Source organism: Tamandua tetradactyla, chromosome 7, assembly GCF_023851605.1.
Source record: "Tamandua tetradactyla isolate mTamTet1 chromosome 7, mTamTet1.pri, whole genome shotgun sequence".
Taxonomy (NCBI): Eukaryota; Metazoa; Chordata; class Mammalia; order Pilosa; family Myrmecophagidae; genus Tamandua; species Tamandua tetradactyla.
Window position 1 is genome coordinate 84,504,572 of NC_135333.1, and position 20,390 is coordinate 84,524,961.

Sequence of the window (20,390 nt, forward strand, 5' to 3'; positions counted from 1 at the left end):
CATGGAGCCTCTACAGCCAAAATCACTTAACTCTAAGCTTTTACAGAATACATAGCATCTTAAGCTTTCTCAAGAAGGAGTTTCCATAGCGTTATTTTAAAACACACAGCTTTTTTCACTCCATTTTAACGTTTGTCGTTTTTCAGTTTGGCCTATCAGCAGTTATGAATGACCCCAAAAGACATCAGAGGTCCATTCTGGTTTCAATAACCCCGAAAATATTGAATGCTTATGAAGGGGATTCTTTTTTCCTTCCAAAAACCTTTACTTGGTTTGATTTTTCTTCTCTCTTTCTATCTAATACAAAAGATGCTTCAGATTTCCCTAACTCCACAAACGTGACCTCCTGCCCCCTTTTCTGGAGGTCATCTCACTCTGCTCATCACACACTCCTGAAAGAAGAAGTTCTTTGGTAGTTCTGGATCATCCGAAGCATGACGAGGCTGGTATTAAACAAATACTTGACTTTCCTGCTGCGTGAACACGTAGACATTCTTTAATCTATTGTTTTCTTTGTGTCATGTCCATAAAACAGAAACTCATTTTGAGGCAAGGTTATTCCAGTGTATGTAAGCATGTGTGGTCGTTCTTTCTTACACAAAATCAATAAATTAACTTGGCAAAAAATAAATAAATAAACTTCATTATTAGAACAGTACGTCTAAATACAGCCAAATGCTCATCTTAACTATTTTTAGCACTTTAGAACATAATGTGAATAAAAGGTGACCACTGATTGACTCCTTGATAAAGATTTCCTATGGCCCAATCCATTCCAGTCAGATTACCTATATGTTTTTGTTTGATCACATAAAGGATAAATATATTCATATTTTTCTCTCATACAGTTATGGAAATATTAACTAATTTTGGAATAACACTTTTCTACTTTGTTGTTATGGGACATACATATTAATTTTAAAGACTTTCTTCGGAAGTTTTGAGAAAGTGCTATAATCTGGTCTCCTGGATTTAAATATCAACTGAATGGCTGATGAGTCCTAAATGTCTGTCTCCAATACTGACTTCTATCTTCTGTCAAATAAATATCTCAAAATTATCATGTGTAAAATATACCTTGATTTTACCTCAACACTAGCCTGCTCATTTCTCAGCCTCCTGATTTCAGTTAATGGCTCATCATTTACCCAATAGTCAAGCCAATAACCTAGGACTCATCCTTGAGTCCCCTTTCTCCTTCACCCCCACATTCCGTATCAGGACGTCTTTACTAGGTCAGCCTCAAAAATGCATACTGAATTTGATCATCTCTCTCCTAACCACCATTATTACAATGACCTCTTTACAGATCTTCCTGATTCCACTCCTACCCCCACAGACTTCTTTCCACCTACTAGCCAAAGAGATTCTTTAAAAATATAAACAAAATTTATTAGTTTCTACTTGAAAACCTTACAATGCTTCCTATTGCATGTGAATACTATCCAAACTCTTTCCATGTTCTACAAGACCTTCGATCATTGTCCTTACCTCGTCTCCTCTCTCCTTACTAGACCCCAACCACAGTGCCCCCTTGTTCCTTGAGGTCACCAAATTAACTCCCACCTCAGGGCCTTGCAATTGCTAATTGCTCTGCTTAGATCACTCGTTTCCAGCTCTCTGCAGGGCAGATACCTACTCTTCCTTCAGGTCTTAGTCGTTTCCCAGAAGAAAGGCCTTCTGGGAAACGACCATCCTACTTTGACTACCCCAGCCACTCTCTAATCCCCTGATTGATTTTCTTCACTAATCAAAATTATTTAATTTATTGACTTGTCATCTGACTCCTGCCTCTAGGAAGCTAGCTCTATGAGAAAGAATCTTGTCTGAAATGTTCATAGCTACATCCCACAAAGTACCAGGCATTCTACAAGTCTGAAAAGACAGACAAATATATAATAAATGGCTTGCTAATGTACAATACATGGCAAAAGAAAATTCACTATGTTTCCAGACTTATGAAGATACTAAATAAATATTTTTGGCATGGATTAATAAACAGGTCCAGGAGTTATAAAACTCATTTAATTCTAGCTATGGCACTTACTAATTTTTTAATTTTATGTTATACAATCTACAAACTTAATATACTCATCTGGAGAATAAAAATATTAGGTAATATAATGGAAAAGTCAATGTGCATCAGAAAGCACTTTTTAAAACACAAAGGGCAATATAGCTAAAAGGTATTATAAGAACACCGCACAAGAGTAGTAATCTATTTTGTATGAGTTTTGTAGAAAGATTGGGTTAAATAACCTCTCAATTTTGTTTTGAATTAAACATGTGCTGTCTTTCTTGGATAATCCTTCCATTTTTATACATTTGTTTATTGATTTTAGACTTCTGAGGCATGTCAAAGAAGTAGGCGGTAATTTTTCTTTATATTGGTTAAAAATAAAGCTTACAATTTTTCTGATTGCACCCTTACTGAACCATCCATTCTGTTGGGTGGCACCTATTAACAGCTTACATCACAAGAATAAGTACTTACAACTCCTGTGTGTTTCTTACAGGATTCAAAAGGAAGAGAACCCTCCCCAGTTCGCCAGCTGTCATCACCAATCTCGTCACTCAAGAGAAACTCATTCAGCTTTTGAACACTGCAAAAAGCAAACACAAAATAAGTGTTAAAAATAAAACATCACCTACAGATTTATACTCAAATAAACTTCATTTTATTCCCCCTCATTATCATGTTGCATGAACTGCCTCTGAAAGTCATTTCTCAAGATCAACTGGGAATTCAGTGAGAATGATCAAATGTCCTCAACTGCTTGGGACTGAGGGATCCCTGGGGCATGGAACTTTCAGCACTAAAACCAGAAAAGTCTCAGGAAAACTGGGCTGAATTGGTCATCCTAAATTCAGTTGACCTTCTTCCGCAAATTTTGTTTTTACAACTTCTTCTTTGTCAGAGGCAGTGGAGTTGGAGAGGAAGTTGGAACAGAGTGAATTAAAAACAAATACCAATGAGGGAGGTACTCTTATCCTAATTTTACTAAAGAGGAAAAGCAAGGTATGGAGAAATTAATTAACCTGCCAAAAACCATGTAGCATATAAATCGCAGATAAGGAATTAAAACCCAGCTGTCTGACCCTAGAGTCCATGACCACTCTACTTTCCTTGCTTAAGCACTATAGATGGCATTCATTTTCTGAACCTGGTTAGGAGAAGGTCCTCTAGAGTTGTTACTCAAAGTGTTGTTTAAGTACCAGGAGGATCAGCATCATTTTAGAGTTTATTGGAGATAGAGACTCAGTCTCATCCCAGACTTGCTGAATCAAAATGTGCATTTTAACAAGATCCACAGGTGCTTTCTAAGCACATTAAAGTTGGAGCCTGTCTAGAAGAATGATTTGCAAGCTACTGTGGTCTCCTCACATTGGGTCTATACCCCACGGCCCACTTATCCCTCCCGTTCTAATTTTCTCAAACCAATATCATGGGCTCAAAAGCAAAGCTAAATAAATAAAACAAAACAATAGCATGATTTGAAAACCGCCTCCTATAAATAAAAATAACACTCCAAGAAAAAATTCCATGAAGTTGTAAAGGAGAAGAAATGTTCCTATTAGCACGCTAGGCTGATGAAAGTGGACAAATTAGCTCAGTACATGTAGCATCATCTAGAGAAGTATTGCCTTTGATAGGAATCTAGAAAGTATATGTTCAAATACTTTCTTACTTAATATAAGAAAGTATTCTTTTATATTAAGAATATAATTCTTAAATTTCATTTGTGCTTGTAGTTAAGCTAAGTGCTTCCAGATAGGTCTGCACAACTCGTGTGTGTGTGTGTGTGTGTGTGTGTGTGTGTGCACACGCACGAGCAGCACTCTAATAAAATGAAGTCTATTGCCCATGATCTTTAAGTCCTTTGGCATGTCACAGAAACTGCTTCCCTTCATTGGAAACATAAAAGTAGATAGAATCCATCAGGGCAGTCTGACTATTTGCTTTCAAGTTATATTTACAGGGTACTAGAAGAGATCATCGTTTGAGAAGGACTTTGGTTTGGTATTCCCTGTGGGCCTTTGTCAGCAAAGCCTGACCATAGAGAGTTAAAAGAAAGTGTTAGAAATGCCTTGTGAAATGGCATTTAATTCATCTTAAATGACCGTTACTCTTTAAGTTTGTAGATTTTAATTGTCATTCTGTTCTTGCATTTTGAAGAGATTTTAAGGAACACAGCTTTATCATCAAAGGAATACCTTTCAAACAATCTTGCCCTGGGTCTCTGCACACAAAGGAAAGTGCAAAGACCAGGCTCACTTGCTTTTGTAACTATAGCAGCACCTGGTACACAATGCTCAGCGAAGGATTGTTGAACAAAGGAAGGAAGGAATAAAGAAATTATTCAGACATTTAAGCAAAGTCAGTTGGTTCAATTCTCCATTGCACTTTTCTAGCATACACACAAATCTTACTGACTGACGTTTTTATGAAATGTAAGTGAGTCCCATTCTCCGTGAACATCAGGAAATAACGATCCCTGAGCATAAACGGGATTCTGGCTTTTCTCCTCTTTGTGACATCCTACTTGGAGCCCTGATTGCAATGAATGCCAGTGGCCCCCAACACTAACTCTTCTCTGAGTTTTTCCCTTTCCTTTCATTGCCCTCCCCTGCTCCCAATCATTCTAGGCTCTCTGGCTAAGGGCCCCTGCTTGTACTACTGTTTTGTCACTGTTTGGTTACTGTTAATTTCACATTTATCTCTCCCAATAGACAAAACTCCCTAAAAGCAAAGATTTTCATCTTCAGGATCCAATCCAATGACTAAAATATCACATAGTAATTCCACAATAAAATGTCTGATGAATAAACAGTAATACTAAAAGTATTTCTTGTTCATATGAAATCCTTTCAAATCCCAGAGGCAAAACAATTATGGAAAATGCATAATCCTAACCAAGGGTGAAACAATTTCCACTACACTGCCATAGTCACATTTTTAAAATAAAACCTATTTATGTAACAACACTCTACCTAAAATAATAAATGGTTTCCCTTTGCCTGTCAGCATCCTTAGCATCATATACAAGCTGATCGGGATTTTACTTTCTAGCATCATTCCTGACACTCTCCATATCAGAATCTTTTCTCCAATATACTCAACTATTTCTAGTTATCTGAATGTAAGCAAGATCTCTCACATACTTGCTCACCCCTGCCTTTTACAGGTATTGCTCCCTCTTCTAGAATGTGTTTCCCTCTTCAACTGGCAAAATTCTACTTATTTTTTAATGTTCTATAAAGGAACCACCGTCTCCTTTAAACCTTCACTGACCAGGCTGCCTCCCTTCTCTCTCAATAAGTTTCAAGGAGCCTTATCTCTGGGACCATGACATTCTGTGTATAACTCTAAAAGAGCACAAAAAAATCAAGTAATAATGAGTTTGTCTTCCCTGGGATTCCAACTAGACTATGATCTCCCGGAAGATTTCACCCTTACAGCTCTCCAAACCTAATGTCTAATAATGTGCTCAAAGTGTTAATAAATGATGCAGATCCACAGACGCTATCTCTCTGAGGCATGGGATGGAGATTAGTAAAATGGTGTAAATTAGTAAAGTAGGGATTTGTAAAATACTTAAAATATTTAGGCAATGTGCTGGCCACTTTCAATGTATTTTCTCATTTAATTGTCTCAGTCACATAAGCAGAAGATAATATTCTGCTAACTTGACAAGGAAGATATTGAAGTATAGAAACACTAAAAACACGCCAAGGTCAACAATGGCAATCTCACGGCAATGCCAGAATTCAAAAGTAGGTATATTTATACCAACCAATTTAAAATCCCGCCTCCGCTATCTTTGTAGTTTAGTATTTTACTAATTTTTCATTTGTTTAGATAATTCACAAAAATATTTAAGGTTTTAGTTACACGTGTTATTTTTTCTCTTCTCAAATTTCACTTTGAGTGTTTAAACACAGCTTGAGAAACTTGGAGAGGTGTTACAGTAATTGGAAATAACTGATCTTGTCACTGTAGCTACATGCTTTTCTTGTAGCAACTATGAAATTTTGTTCAGTGAAATACAGGGACTAGACCAAAATATAAGCATGCTCTATGATAAACAGCAGTAACAATTTACTTGATTGAAGGTAAACGTAGTAGACTGGCCAAGCACATATTCCTTCGGGAGGTACTTGAGAGAAAGGATACCATGTAATTTTCCAACAAAAGAAAAGATTAGTTTTCCCCTTTTTCCCTTGGCAAATCACATCCTTGGACATAGGTATTGTATTATAATCACATACCAGAAACCTAAACTCAAATTATTTATAGGATACAATATATCAACTGGAGATTATCCTTACATTATCCTCCAGAAAAGCAATACACACAAATTATTTCCTTAGAAACAAAGCAAAATGGAGAAACAAGATGAACATTCTGAAAAATCACTCTCATTTCCAATATTTTAATATTTCAAATAATAGGAACTTTTTTCCTTTTTTCACTCTACTTTTTAAATGTAGACTAGATTATTTCAACATAAAATGTTCAGAAATATCATATAATGCAGGATGCTGGGATAGAAGAAAACCTGTTCGTAACTGGATCTTGCCCCCATTTCATTCTGTGCACATATAATTCCATGGTATTAGTTATGGTTCTCAAGAAAAACAGAACCAACAGGAGGTATCTTTAAATATGAGATTTATAAAAGTGTCTCATGCAACCATGGGAATGCAAGAGTCCAAAATCTGTACGGCAGGTTGTGAAGCTGGCAACTTTGATGAAGGGTCTTGACTAACTCCACAAGAGAATCTCACTGACTGAAGAAGAGATAACTTCTCTTCTTAAACGTCTTCGACTAGTCGGATCAAACTCAACTGAATGGACTGAGCACTCCTCCTTTTGGAACTAGGATCTAGATCAGAAGAGCTTAAGGTTTCTAGAATAGGTAGCAGAAATTTTTCTAGTGGATCACTACGGGTGATCGTGAGTGGTGCCACTCCCATTTCCACCCCTTAATTTCTGAACCTGTGAATCCTGGCTGTGGGAGAAACCCCACCATAGAGTACATGGTGATTTAGAGCATACCCAGCCTCCTAGAAGACACTGTCCCAGCCCTGCAAGGTACTGCCACCTGGTTGGTGCCACAAGTGGAGTTTCAAAAGACTATTTCACTGTTCTGTCTACCCAGCTGCCTATGAATGATAAGGATGCATTCATAGGCAAGACCAGAGACTTCCATGAGCAGGTGTCCATTCCCGCACTTCATCTGCTGTGAAATGAGTTCTTTGATCAGAAACAATGCTGTATGGAATACATGATGGTGCATAAGGAATTCCGTAAGTCTATGGATGGTAGTTTTGGCAGAAGAACTGCATGCGGGGAAGGTAAACCCATATCTGGAGTATATGTCTATTCCAGTTAGAACAAACTGCTGCCCCTTACATGATGGAAGTGGTCCAAGGTAATCAACCTGTCACCAGGTAGCAGACTGATCACCTAGGGGAATGGTGCCATATCAGGGACTGAGTGTGGATCTCTGCTGCTGGGAGATGGAGCACTCAGCAGTGGCTGTAGTCAGATTGGCCTTGGTGAATGGAAGCCCATGTTGCTGAGCCATGAATAACCTCCATCCCTACCACCATGGCCACTTTGTACATAAGCCCACTGGACAATGACAGGAGTGGCTGGGAAAAGAGGATGATCTATCTACAAAACGGGCCATCTTATCCACTTGATTATTAAAACCTTCCTCTGCTGAAGTCACCCTGGTGAGCATTCACATGGGACACAAATACCTTCATGTTTTTTGCCCACTCAGAAAGGTCTATCTGCATACCCCTTCCCCAGACCTCTGTCACCAATTTTCCAATCACACTCCTTCCAAGTCCCTAATAATCCAGCCAAACCAGTAGTAACACCCCATGACTTAGTTTATGAATGTACCTCTGGCCAGTTCTGCCCCCATGCAAAATGAACAATCAGGTGCACTGCTCAAAGTTCTACCCACCGGGAGGATTTCCCCTCACAGCTGTCCTTCAAGGACATCCTAGAAAGGGGTTGTAGTGCTGCAGCTGTCTACTTTTGGGTGGTACTTGTTTATCATGCAGAACCATCTGTAACCAGGCCTGAGTTTTCTCTTACTCAATTAACTGACTGTAATGAACTCCCCAAGAGGTCATGGCTCTGGGCTGGGAAAGAAAAGGTAATGGAAAAAGATGGGCCATGGGCATTTGGTCCACATTCTCGTGTAACTTGTGCCTTTAGGACCTCTTCAAGCCCTATCTCTTACATATCATTTCCATTTTATGATGGAGTGATGCTGTGCATGCCCAACTTTATGGCTTGGTGGGTAGACAACACACAGCTTATAACAGGCAACTCTCATGGTGACTTGGTGGTCCATGGTTAAGTGTTCAGGCTCTATTAAGACCCAGTAGCAGGACAAAACTTGTTTCTCAAAAGGAAGAGTAGTTATCTGCAGAGAATGGTAAGGCTTTACTCCAAAATCCTAAGGGCATGCATTGTGATTTCTCCTATGGGGCCTACCAAAGGCTCCAGATAGCATCACTATTTGGCACTGATACTTCCAGGACTATTGGATCTGCTGGATCACACGACCCAAGTGACAGAGCAGCTTGCACAGCATTCAGGACCTGTCGGAGAGCCTCCTCTTTACCATGTAATCCACAGTTTGGGAAAATGCTCATTTGAGATCCCAAACCAGCACACCATACCAAAAAAGACTGGCCTCCTCTGTTGACCAACCATCTCTGTAAGATCCACAAATCAGCCACTGAGATTTATTTTAGCAAAGTAGGTTTTCATAAGTAGATTCTATTTGGCCAATGGCTTCAAAAATCTGGATCGGAGCCCTGAAAACAGACAGCCCTTTATCAAACTGGCAAATGCCTATTCCCTGGGATATTCATAAGGGAGAGTGCTGTGTAAAAATATACTGGGAATTTTATCCACTTGTAGCTGTACTAGGATTTACTACAGAATTAAACATTATGGATATGAGTGACAACTGTGGGTTTATTTATTTATTCAACTCAACTCTTAAATCCCTTTTGAGGACTGGTTACCTCCTGACTTCAGAGGACTTCTCCTTTACTAGTTATCACTTGCTTCCCATTTCCATTTGTTGCACAAAGTCAAATTCCAATTACAAGTGCAACCATGAAAGAGACCACTCTCAAACAGAGAAAAATGAAAAGAAGGACAAAACTAGTAGACTGGCCATTTATTAACTATATTGTTTAAAGTAGCTTCTCTTGCACAGCACTGCAGAGTTTGGAAGCGGTGCTATAAAAATGAGTCAGTGAACTGTAAGTGATTTCAGAAGTTTTTTTCAGTCAGTGAACTGTGTGTGTTTCTGAGAAAAGAAAATGAGGGGGGATAAGGCCAGAGGGCCTGAGCTTTAAACTCTGTTCCAGAATTGGTTACTAATGACATATCTTCAAGAATGGGATTGCAACCATGTTTTATTATCATATCCTATAAAAACTTGCTTTATAATAAGATAATTTATATGCATATTAATGTTACTTGGCTTTAATCCATTATTAAGTCAATATAAATTATCACCCAAAGCTGGAGAGTCAGGTATTTTGAATATCAAATATTAGTTTTCTTAGGAATATGTAGACTCAGGGAAATTAAATCATTTTAAAAGACTTATTAGAGATGTTCTGCATTGCTGTCAATGGAAAATCATACTTCGAATTTTAAGGACTTGATTTTCCAACATTCCTTCATTATTGGAATTTGAAGGAATTACAGTTCAATTTCAACTGTAATCAATTTCAAGGATTACAGTTCAATATAAATATAATATTGACTGCTTATGAAAGAAGAGGAGGTTTATGAGATCTTGTAGTAAAAAGCAAAATACCATTTTAAGACTACCTTGTTTATAATAGAGTATTACACTCTGAAGACAGTGATATACACAGTAGTTTGGTACCACGCTTATTTATATACATACAAGTAGAAAGTGTGGGGAAATAGTCATCATTGTGTTGCTTTTCTTTTACTGTTGTGGGGAACTGTAAGTCTGAGACAAAGCCCACACTGGTTGGAGACACTATAGAAGCATATTTACCATTTTCAGAGATTATAGACCTGGATTTTTTTTTTTTTTTTGTCAGATTAAACTAAAATGTAAAAAGGTATGTGTGTTGATGTGAACATTCTCTGTCACTCTTGGTGCAAGTATACGATGGCACAGCTTCCAGTGGAAAAATATTATGACTATATTCATTAAAAATTTCTTAAAAATACTATACTTTGGCCTGTCACAGCTTCAGTGGAAAGCAATATGCCGTATTCATTAAGAAACTTAAAGATGGGCACGATATTAGAGCTAATCTATTTTAAGAAAATAATCAAAAGTTCAAAGATAACAGAGATATTTACTTTAATGTTATTTGTGCTAGTGTGAAAACAGAAATATTCTAAATGTCCAACAAAAAAAGTGACGCGTTATATAAAGTACTTCCAAACAATGGAATTATCTCAAAGCCCTTAAATATCATTTTAATGACAGATTCTAACGACAGAAAAATGGCAAAAATAAGTGAAACAGTCAAAATTAATCAAAAGTAATAGAAATTCAAAAATCTCATTTTAAAATAATCAATTTGTGTGCAAAGTAAGCAAAAGACTGAAAAGTAATATACCAGAATTCTAACAGTTGTTTTCTCAGCACAGTTCTTTTCTATACTCATCCAAATTTACTACTGTGAAGCACATATTATTTCTACAATCAAGCAAAGGATGCCAGACACTTCAGTGCATACCTTATGATGGCTTTGACTGCAAATCTGACCACAGTAGAGAGCAGGAACAGAGGTGTGACCAGGATGTGAAAGAGGGACAGTGAAGCAAAGGCCTCTGCAGGTTTTAGATTGTTCCCACTGGCATATGCATGGGTCACAAAAGTCTGTGCAAAGAAAGGATTTCTTAAGAGAAAACTCGGCAGTTTCACAGATGTTTACATTCAACTTTACAAGCCTAACACTCTGCTATGCTAATGTGTCCTTTGGAACAATTCATCCAAATTACTCTCTAAGTAAAGCAATACCTGCAATCTTAGCATGCATAATGGTTTACAATAAAATTTACAAATTTACAGTAGCAGTAAATGTGTGAGAAGGGCAGGATGGATTTGATTTACAGATTAGGAAAACGACTTCTATAAAGTTACTGAGTAGGAGGATTAACTGGAAGTAGAGCCCAGTGTTCTTACCAAGTAGTCAGGCTCCTTCCAAACAACACTAAATTTTCCATGAGCACGTGGGTCTTTACTAAAACTGCCTCATAGGTGGCCAGTGAAGATTTATTTACACTTCTAAAAATAATACTAGCTGCTGGGTTTGTCATTTTGGTTTGAAAGTGATGTTATCATTTCACATGTCCTGGTTGTTGTTCTAGCACCATCCTGCTTTAAGAATGTCTGATCATTGAGATTAGAAGAGTGGTTCTCAATCACTGCTAATTTTGCTGCCCAGGGAACATTTGGCAATGTCTGGAGATATTTTTGGCTGTCATAACTAGGGTTGCTACCAGACATCTAGGTAAAAGCCAGAGATGTTGCTAAACATGCTAATGCCCAGGATATTCCCCTGCAGTAAAGATGTGTATAGTTAATAGTACAATTATAAAAAATGTTCTTTCATGAATTGCAACAAATGTACCATACTAATGCAAGGTGTTAATAAATCTGGGAACTCTGTATTTTATATTTTATGCATGATTTTTTGTATACCTACAACTTCTCTAATAAAAAAAGTAGAAAAACAAAAGAATTATCTGGTTGAAAATGTCCATAGTGCTGTGGTTAAGGAACACTGGATTAGAACTACTGTGATGGACACTGCAAAGAGGGAAGCGGCAGAGGTGGTATAACATATATTACCACCCACCTACATTCTTGTTTATAAATCATTCATAATGATTGGTTCATTTCTAAAAGCAAGGAAAAGTATCTTACAGCAAGAACAGCCGCTATGGGAATTGCTGCATTCATGAAGACTGTGGAAAGAAATAAAATATGTTAGTTCCACTGAACTATGAAAACATTTTCAGTAACTTTAATTCATCATCTATTATTACTTTAATGTTCCTTGAAGACAGAAAGGACCATGTGAGTTAAAAAGCATTTGTCTAGAGGCTACAAACATTCCCCAGTTGGAGTTTTTCCTCATCTGCAGCTGTATGAGTTTCCATGTGTTTCTCTTAGCCAGAAAATGTTTTTCATTATTGAAAAACTTTTTTTCTTATGAAATATTACAAACAACAGAATTAGATAAAATAATCATTTAATGATGCAAATTACTGTAACATAAATGTGCATTCTTAAGTGGTTTACAGTTTTATATTCTGTTTGGTCTGTTCAGTTAACTAAAAAATACGAAAATTGGGTTACCGGGTTATTACAAAGATTAAAAACACGAAGCTGAGATCATGGAAAGTTCTCTTTCCAACAATGATACAAATTTTCACTTATAGACCTTTCACTTAATAAAACAACTTCATACCCTAGGCCCACTACTTGTTCAGATAGCTCTCCAGGAATATATTTCACTATCGTTTGATGAGTGTGATATGCATAGCTGAAAAAAGAAAACTCATATTTTAGACTACAATACTAGCATTTGGAAGTCATAATAAAAAGAAAAAGCCAAGTTGGTGATTTGTAGATACATTTTTCATAAACCACAGAATTTTAGAGATCAAGTGCCCAAACGATTAAGTGAATTGTTGGTAACAGAGCAAGGAAATTATGGAGCGAGTACTAGAACTAGGTTTTCGTGACTCTCAGTAGAGGGCTCTATCCAAAAATCATCATCTGCTCTCATCAACTATTCCTACCATTGCACACAGGCAGAATGAGATTATGATTTTGCAGGTCCAGATGTGACTTAAATATCAAATTCAAATTCTTGAACGTTACTGGGGATCCAAACACTGATCTGAGCTTCATAAGAGCCCAGATGAAAGGTTGCATTTCTGCCTCAGTCTTCATTCTCTGTCTATTGTCACCCTATTTTCTAAGTGTATTTCTTTCTTTCTCCCTCAAAATGATTGATTGCCCATTTTCTACTCTGCATCCTCAGGTAGATAATCTCTTGATAAGGAAGAATGAGGATAACTACTGCTATTTTATTATGAAATAATTATACAGCACTCTATTGCACCAGGCATTGTAGCAGGTACTCTTACTATTTCATTATAAAAAAATGAACAAGAAGCTCAAGGCCATCCAAGTGAGATTCAAACCTAAGCAGTCTGGCTTTTCTGTCTGTGTGCTCCACCACCTTGTTCTGTCACTATCCAGTAATTCACAATTATTGAAGTACAATATTAGTATTTTCCATACATTATTATATTTAATTATTGTAACAGCCCTGCACAATAATGAAGACACAGTTTGAAAAGGGCAAGTAACATGCAATATTGGAGGTGGTGAAGTTTGGATTCGAATGAAAATCTTCCTGTCCCTAGACCTCATGCTCTTTCTACTTCTCTATCTGAAATTCTATCAAATTGAAGGGTAAAAAATAAAATAGCATGATTTGTCCCATACCAATGAATTCAAACAATATCTATACATTTAGCAATGGAAACTAGAAAATTCTTTAATAATCTATCTTTTCCCTCTTTCCAGGTATTATCTCAAGTGACAAGAACAATGATTTATAAAAAGCAGAGATAGATCTTCAATTTTAGTTACTAGTATGTTTTGTTTAATTTTGCTTTTTAAATATTTCTAGCTACCATTATTGAGTACTTTTATGTTCCAGGTGCTTTTCTAAACACTTTACATATATTATTTAAACACCCATGGGACTATTAATATCCCCAGCTTAATATGATGAGGAAACTGAGACTCACCCAAGTTCACTGATCAATATCACACAGGTGACAAGTCACTGAGTTGAGATTTGAACTCTGGTTGGCTTGCCATATGAGACCCAATAGTAACCACTATGCTATGCAGAGTTGATTTTTTTCTTCAAGAAAGCAAAGATCAGCATTCCTCTTGACCCTTACTATACATACTCACTATGCATACTCAGTAGCCCCTGAGGATGCAAAGATACCCAAATCTTGCTTTTTCAATTTCATTTCACAGCATTTTCCTACTCTCTACCTGAGTAGAGCTTGTCCTCTGTCTTCCCAGGGTGCCCTAAAAATATCATTCATAAAATATTTTAACAGTTACTAAATAGTGTCACATTCACTACCTTATTTGATTCTCAAAGCATAACTGTGATAAAGGTATTATTATTACATTAATTTTTAGATGGGGAAACTGAGCTAAGGAGATAATTGAGCATGAAACCATTTGCCAGACGCTTTATTTAAGAAGTATGAAGAACTTGACAAGGTGCCCAGAATAGAGTTTACCATTTGTATCATTCATTATTTTAATCCTAAAAGCAATCCTATCCAGTAGATATTATTACTATCCCATATAACAGATAAGAAAGCTGAGGCTTGGAGGGTTAAGCAACTTGACCAAAATCATACCGCTAGAAACTAGCAGAACTGGAATTCACAGGCAGCTCCTTTCAATTTACAGAGTTTGAATTCTTAACCACCAAGAACACCATACTTACATATAACATAAAACTTGGAAGTGGTTAACTGGAATTTTATTCCATTGATGCATATTCATATTCATAAAGGCAGAATTCCTGCTGCCATGATCATTCTACCCTTATGAATCCGTGCTAGTCTCCTTTATCCTCCCTATTAGCCTTCCCTGATCTCATATCTGACTTTCAAAAAGCAACTCCTCACCCCTGGAGACAGACAAATTGGGTTAACATTCCACCTCTGCCATTTAGCAGCTCGATGACTTTGAGGAAGTCCAAATTAGTTAAGTTCTTTCCACCGCAATCTTTTAATTTCTAAAGTAGAATTAATAATAGAACCTAAATCATTGGGCTGTTGTTAAGGATTAAATGAGATGATATAAGCAAAGCCACTTACGGTAATAGTTAACTAAAAATACACTCATAATATATTTTAATTAATTTTATGATGTCTGGCTGCATCCATCCTTCTTATGAGAATTTCAGCTCAGTATAGAGAAGGATGCAGTAGTGGAGGAACCACCAACTTCAAGTAATGCAATATAAGGCAGGTAGATCGCAATCGTTTTCTCTTTGGGCGTTTTGACACCAAGTTGACAGTGGTGCATGGCTGGAAGATAAACCCCCTATTTCATTTCTAATGCATCCAAGCATTAGGGATAAAATAAACTGGGTTTATAAGCCAAGTATTTCCCCTAAATCCATTTCACAAAGGAAGCGTTTGTCATCTCTAAGATCTAAAGTAGTTTAGAATTCAAGAGGAAAAAATATCGGAACCTCCCAAACTCAAGTTGTTAAAGGTCTTGGGAGCAATAGAGATTAGCAAAACTGACATACAAATCAAATCAAATCAAACATTAGTAGGACTGGATTTACCTAAATTTGTTCCTGTGACTTGCATTTACATGAACTCATGGTTCTCGAAAGTACTGTGTTACACTTGGAGGGGCAAAAAGCACATAATAATTGCTATTTAAAAATTAGGGTTGAGGATAAAAGTGTCCTGTATTAAAAACAAATCGTGGGCGGGCCACGGTGGCTCAGCAGGTAAGACTGCTTGCCTGCCATGCCCGAGGACCTGCGTTTGATTCCCGGTGCCTGCCCATGTTAAAAAAAAAAAAAAAAAAAACACAAATCGTAAAAGCATATTGTGGGGAAAAGGGTTTTATGTAAATGTGGTTTAGCCTCTTTACCCTGGAAAAGTTTATTTTTTTTCATCAGTTTTCAAAAATGCCATTTCAAGTGCAATCTGCAAGAAAATATAAAATCACAAACTCCCAAGGACACAGGTAAGAAAACTACAGATAAGTTTGAAACACATCTTTGGAGATAAAATAGTAATGAAGTCAAATCAATTTAAATAAATACATTTTCTTTTTACTGAGAACCAACCATCCATCCTAATTGCAACCAATAAGCAGGTTTCAAACACAGGAACTAATATCATCATTATCCCTGTTTTATACACGAAGAAACCAAGAATTTCAGAGGTATTACTTAGCAGTGAGCACATCTCTTGTAAGGGATCAAATTTCCATTTGCTAGACTCTAAATCTGAGCTTACCATGTCCTTTGATTTAAACACGTGTGGCTCGTGGTTATAGGATAGCGCATATCTAGAAAGTAAACAGGCTTCCTTTAATGATTCAGATGTCCTCACCGAATAGAAGACATGATTTTAGGTTGCTCTTAAAATCACCTATCCTTATAGCAACAGCAACTTACTGGAGAGTGATGTATAAAGTGCAAAGGTTTTGAGACTGGATAGTTCTTTCATTCTTGTTTCTTCCACACTTTTGCAGAAAATGTGCTCCCAAGCATACAACTTTAGAAGTTTAATGCCTTTCAATATTTCATTTGTTTTCTTCAATCGCTCAGTGGAATAATCCTATGAAACACAGGAAGAAAGACAGTACAAGTTGAGTTCAAGTAAACGAGAGGAAGCCTCGGTAATGGACAGGGATTTAGGAGATCACCATCTTTGATCAGCTCTGTCATTAGCTGTAGCTGGGAGATTCCCAGGAAACCTAGTTAAATGCTGCACTTTGGTCTCTTCAACCTCAAAATGAGATGGTTTCAAAATTTCTTTCCCCCTAAAAACGTTTATATCCCTGTGCTTTCGTCTAAATAAAAGCAGTTTTTTTTTTCAGTCTCATGATCTCCTTGAATATTGTCTGCAGACAATATAAATATAAATTTAGGGAAATAAGAACAACTTCCCATGGGTCCTTGTAACACCTAATCATTTTATTCTTTCCTTGGCACTATCACTCATACTTAGAAGAAAAACAATGAATTTAAGAAAAGTTAGTTTGCTTCTTACTCAGGAATGTGAGAGTACTGTTTGTTTTGCATGTTCGCACAGTGTCTTCTTATACAGTTATTGAAAGCAAGCTTATTATCTTTAACTTTGAAAGCTTCCTACACACATCTTTGTAAGCTCTTGCTTAAGATCAAACTTCGATTTACTGAATATTAACAACTTGGTTAACTGTAGAGAGATTTACAGCAGATATAAAAGTTTAAATTTTGCCAATTGTTTCAGCTTTCCTCCCCCACCAAATATTATATCAGAATTACCAACCTCGTAGAGTATGGCCTGCTACATACCGAAAGGAGCAGTAGATAGGGCACAAGGCAAATGGGAGACTAACCATAGGCCTATGTTTTGTTCATCTCTCTGTCTCTACAGTCTTAGATGCCTATTAAAAGATTGTTAAACAAGTGAAGGAATACAATATGAATGGGTAAATGGGGGACAGATGCTTGAGGGTAATCATGTCTCTCCTTTATAGCCCTCTTCCAGACCTTTCTTATTTCTGAACTGGAATAAGAAGGAAAGATGGCTCAGACAAATTTAATGAATAACCCACGAGAAGCAGCAAAGAGATAAAAATCACTTGCATGATACACAACTCTCTCGTCACAGTAGAAATACCAACTTGGACAATGAAATCATTAGTGGCAGCATCTCTATAATTTATATCTGATTTACAATCTTGCTTATATTTAATCGAACTTTATTTCTAAACACACTGTCAACAATTTTATTATTTGCAAATATTTCTTCAAAAGAACCCAATTCTTATTTCTTTTTCTGAATTGATGCAAATGTTCTAAGAAATGATCATGATGATGAATATGCAACTATGTGATGATATTGTGAATTATTGATTATATATGTAGAACAGAATGATCATATGTTAAGAATGTTTGTGTTTCTTTGTTGTCATATTTTTTCAAAAAATTCGAAAATTAATTAAAAAAATAAGTGGCAGTCAAAAGCTTAATCAAATAAGATAATAAATTAAAATACAAAGTCTCAACAAATTTTACCTCCCATCCAGCCTTTCTTAGCAGTCTACTGAAAGGTGTACACCACCAAAACTATGGCCTGGGTCAAAAGAAAAAAGACTTGGGATCAAAGAAAGAGAGAATCTAACTTAAGAGAACACATCAACAGCTGTGCCGACAGGCCTGGAGTACAACCAGACTGGAACAAGAGGCTGGAGATCTCTCTGAGGGAAATTCCCAGGCAAGCTGGGGATACTGAGATATTATCTAGTTGGTTGACATGTGACAAATTGTATTGAAAGGCTGTGCAGGGTGTGGTTAGAGTTAGTTACACACTAAATGCAGAAAATAAATAACCATTAACTACTGTGGAACAAATAGATGCATGGGTGCATTGTGGGTAAAACAGAAACTTTCAGCAAATGACCACTTTATTCTTAAACAGCACAAAGAGTCTAAAAAAGCAGGAGAAGAGATTCCCCTGTGGCCAGGCTCCTGGGAATGCCAGCTGCTTGGGTCAAGGGCAGTGGATGGCAGCTCTACACATCCCACTAGAGAGGAGAGACCTCATGCTGTTTCAGTGTCAGCCCATGGGAGGGGACACTGCCAGTGAGTGTTTCCTCCCTGAGAAGCAGCCGGGACTGCTTGTTCCTGGTTTCAGCTTTAAGATATGGCCAGGCTGCTCCATTATATCTAACATATCCCTGGGACTGGATGGAAACATAATGAAACATCTGCTCATGTTAGGAAAAGGGTTTGGGGGTAAGTGAGGGCTGGGAGGTAGCTGCGGAGCATGTTGTCGACTTCCCCAGCAACCACAGAAACAGTACTATCCTAAAATGAATTAAAAAAAAAAAAAAGAAGCCAATTCTTCTTCAAATAAAATGATTTCATGGCAAAGTGAAGCCAGAAAGGGTCAACAACTGACTTTTTCTTGCTTGCCAAGTTGACCAGGCCCATTATTCAGCCAGAGCAGCTACTACTGAAATATTTCTCTATAATTCCAAAGCCACATGGTTTGATTTGATCCTAGAAAAATTTAATTTCAGAAGCACCAAACTTGACCCTTTCCTTGTCTCTTGATCCACTTTTTCCACGGCAATAACTGACATCCAATGGCCTCTAAGTACATTAAGTATATTCTTTGGGGAAGTGATCATAAAGAGGATCCAAAGCCTCATCACTCTGTCGCCTTAAAAACATCAAGAACTGTGCTGATTCTGGCTTTGCGGAGTCTAAGATGGTCAAGTGCTAGATTTCTAATCCATTTAGAAAAATTGTTTTACAACGTGGAAACCAAATATTTGCTGCTTAAGAATTAAAATGAGATATAAGAATGACAGTTTTCCAAATTATTCTGAGCAGCATTTATTAATTTCTTATATTTAAAAAATGAAACAGCATTACTGGATCTTCCTATTAAAGTTTCCAGAAGACGTTACTTACAAGAGTGCTCTTCTGAGCCTCGGCCAGCTTCGTGGCAATGAAATACTGAATCGGTGCCAGGAGGACAATGACAGCTGCACCAACCAATGCACTTGATCCAAGCAAATTATAGAGCAGAATCACTCCCATTATAATCTAAGAAGAGAAACACACGGAAAAGGAAAAAATGAATGAGGATGTAACTCATAGTAAACGCTGAAATTTGTTCTACAACGAATTTTTGCAATGTGCTTTGAAATTTATTGCTTTTTTGTATATATGTTATTTTTCACACACACACATAAAATGCATTAAAGAAAATGGCTTTTGGTGAAAATGTAGAATTTAATTGTTGCATTAAGTTTTGGAAGTCAACTCGACTTTGACAGTTGGGTTTTACTATGATTTATTCAGGAAGGCTAAGTAATAAGAATTTATTTTTATGTGATGATCTGTACAACGGGTGTTAAACTAATTTCTTGCATGATGTGGCAGAGTGGTCCCATTATGCTTTCCACTGTCTAAAGCAGTCTTCAAATTTTTTAAAGGACATGTAAATATTTTTGAAGGTGTTGTCACACCCATTATAAATTTGACATTCTATATTCCATTCTTCCTCTTGGAATTGCATTCGCTTTTCAAGGCTTGGAGGACGGGATATAGGAGGTTGCATCATAATATAAGTGAGTATAGGAATAATCAAGGAATAACCTGAGATCCTCGCCTTCTTAATAACTCTGGGAGTTAGTAAGGACAGGAAGAACTAGCCCTAACTAAAATTATAAAGCAGCTAAAGGAGGTGGCCAACCTTTTGTTACGAGCCTTCTTTTTTTAAAACAAGCATTTTGATTCCTATTATTCGAAAAAGCCTTCATTTTTTAAATGTACCTTTCTAAATTTGTGCCTTCAACTCTTTTCACAATGATTTCCTGCTCCTCTGTAAGGAAAGCCTGTCATGGACACAGTCAGCATACACGGAATCACAACGTACTCTGTTGACATGTCCTTTTTGTTTTGCTTTAGGAAATCTAAAAACTTTAGGTCTCACAGCCCAAACCCCTCAAAGTCAGGCTGGGCCCCAGCAGATTTTG

The 20,390-nt window shown here is 37.0% G+C and overlaps 1 protein-coding gene across 10 annotated transcripts in view; it reads right to left on the reverse strand.

Annotated features, from left to right (window-relative positions):
* ABCC9 (ATP binding cassette subfamily C member 9) overlaps positions 1-20,390 on the reverse strand; it is a 149,100-nt gene that overhangs the window by 86,008 nt on the left and 42,702 nt on the right. For all 10 annotated transcript variants that reach the window (XM_077170263.1, XM_077170261.1, XM_077170254.1 and 7 more), the window contains 5 exons: positions 19,321-19,455; positions 16,306-16,468; positions 11,970-12,010; positions 10,777-10,919; positions 2,495-2,603 (listed from right to left, as the gene is read on the reverse strand). In XM_077170263.1, the coding sequence (XP_077026378.1) occupies positions 2,495-2,603; positions 10,777-10,919; positions 11,970-12,010; positions 16,306-16,468; positions 19,321-19,455 (591 nt within the window). The remainder of the gene's footprint in view (positions 1-2,494; positions 2,604-10,776; positions 10,920-11,969; positions 12,011-16,305; positions 16,469-19,320; positions 19,456-20,390) is intronic.